At 37.4% G+C, this 1,892-nt stretch overlaps 1 protein-coding gene across 1 annotated transcript; it reads right to left on the reverse strand.

Moving 5' to 3' along the window:
* Nucleotides 1-74: 74 nt before the first annotated feature.
* fbxo36a (F-box protein 36a) lies at nucleotides 75-1,443 on the reverse strand. The gene is made up of 4 exons (XM_008282620.1): nucleotides 1,348-1,443; nucleotides 794-902; nucleotides 402-574; nucleotides 75-224 (listed from the first exon to the last, which is right to left on the reverse strand). Exons 1-4 carry the CDS (start codon nucleotides 1,441-1,443, stop codon nucleotides 75-77), a joined length of 528 nt encoding a protein of 175 aa, XP_008280842.1.
* Nucleotides 1,444-1,892: the final 449 nt, after the last annotated feature.

Consider the following 1,892-nt stretch of genomic DNA (forward strand, 5'->3'; position numbering starts at 1 on the left):
TCTTTTTACCATTACCTGGATGATTGAAAATCTACACAGACATAAAACTGTTCACACTTTGTCTTTTTTCTTTTTCACTGCTGTTTTTTAATGCTGCTCTTGTGGAAAAAGGCAAAAAAGGTCTTCCTCCAGCCCATGGCACTGGCTATGCCCTCCATGTCACTAGAAAACCCAGCACAGCGATTCCTCACAGTCTGCTCCCAAAACTTCTCTGAGCTGCAAAGCTAATGCAGTCCAATCACAAAAGAACATAATGCAGAATTACAGATGTGATTATCAGCACTCAAATATAAATAAGCACAAATGTAGAAAGGAGAAAGACAAAATAGAAACTAACACACTACTTCTGCATCAATGAGTAAACAGAGTTTTGTACTCTTATCATTTAAAGAGGCTCTCACCTTTCTGAATCTGTGTGAAACCTGTGCAAGCAGTGTTGTGTCCTTCAGTTGTAGGTAGGACAGGATTCTGAGCAATATGCCATCAGGTAAGCGCTCCAGATAATCAAACTTTCCCTGGCAGAGTGATATTGTGTAATCCAGGATCCTCTGCCCAAAAACAGCATCAACTTCACCTACAGATGACAAAGCACAGCATGAGCATCATTTCTTTCTTTCTTTGCAAATTTTTTCCATTTTTTTCTTTTTAAAGCAAAACCTGAACCCCAGCCAAAACATGGTACCACAACAAGATTCAGAACACATTAGGGCCAAAAACATTGAAAGTGGTATGCAGTATTAAAGACGTAATTTAAGGTCAATAAGTAGTGATTATTCTAATGAAGAAAACTTACGCTGCAGCATCTTCTCATGCAGAAAATCGTGATGAACCATCTTTAGCTGTCTGGGTGGAGCTCCTCTCCATTCAGGCCGCAGAGAAATCTTCCATGATTTCCAAATTACCTAATGTCATACATGCAAAAAAATAATACATAGTCAGGACACATTAAAGATATTGTGACTTATTCTAGAAAAAAAAAACCTTGATGCATAAAAAATTAACTAAAACTTATCTACCAAAAAATTCACTGGAATATGACGGTTTAAAACCACTGAAACACTAATTTTACAAGCCTGTTCATTTAGACGTCATACTGTATCATTTTGCCATCAGTTCATTGTTAAAGTTGATGAGTAAAAATCTTAACTAAATGGTACAAAAGTCTCCTCTCAACTTGACGGTAAGCAGCCTACAAAGTATGAAGTAGTGGCCCAGCAATGTTAAAAGCTAGCTAACTGTAGATGGTAATTAAGCTAGCTTCAGTTTAATAGGTTGGGCTTTTTATTTCATCAACAAGCTTTTTCACAGAGTCATTCTGCTTTATAGAGACCTATTCAAATACTCAACCTCATTTTTGGTAATCTCAAGTTGGAAAAAATCTTTTAAAGGTGGTGGTCCCTGACCACTTATTTGATATATTTGCTCCCCGAGTAAAAACGCCATTTTGGACGCAGAAGTGTAACCATGACAACTGAAATGCTACTAAAATGTTATTTAGTCAACGGCAGAGAAAACTGTTGGATGTTATTTTACAGTGATGTCAGGTAATAAGAAAAAAAAAATGTAATACAGGGCGTCAAATTAATTTGTAGAGATAACTATTTTATGTATGTGTATTAAAGGGGGGGAGGGGGGTCACGACCCAGCGGATTAATACTTAATATTTGTGACAAGCTAATGTTACCAATGTCTTCAGTGTTGCAGTGATTGTGTCTAGATACTTTCAGGCGTTGCCCGATCTTTTTATATGAAAAACATATGGACATACATGTACAGAGCAATACACCCACTGGTCGTTGCAGCTTTGTTGACTCAAAACAAGCAGATGCCGAAAAACAGAGGTAACTAGTCCCTGAGCGGATGAATCACGCGGATGTATATTGCAGTTGTAG

The sequence above is a fragment of the Stegastes partitus genome, unplaced genomic scaffold (assembly GCF_000690725.1).
Source record: "Stegastes partitus isolate 25-593 unplaced genomic scaffold, Stegastes_partitus-1.0.2 Scaffold279, whole genome shotgun sequence".
Lineage (NCBI taxonomy): Eukaryota > Metazoa > Chordata > Actinopteri > Pomacentridae > Stegastes > Stegastes partitus.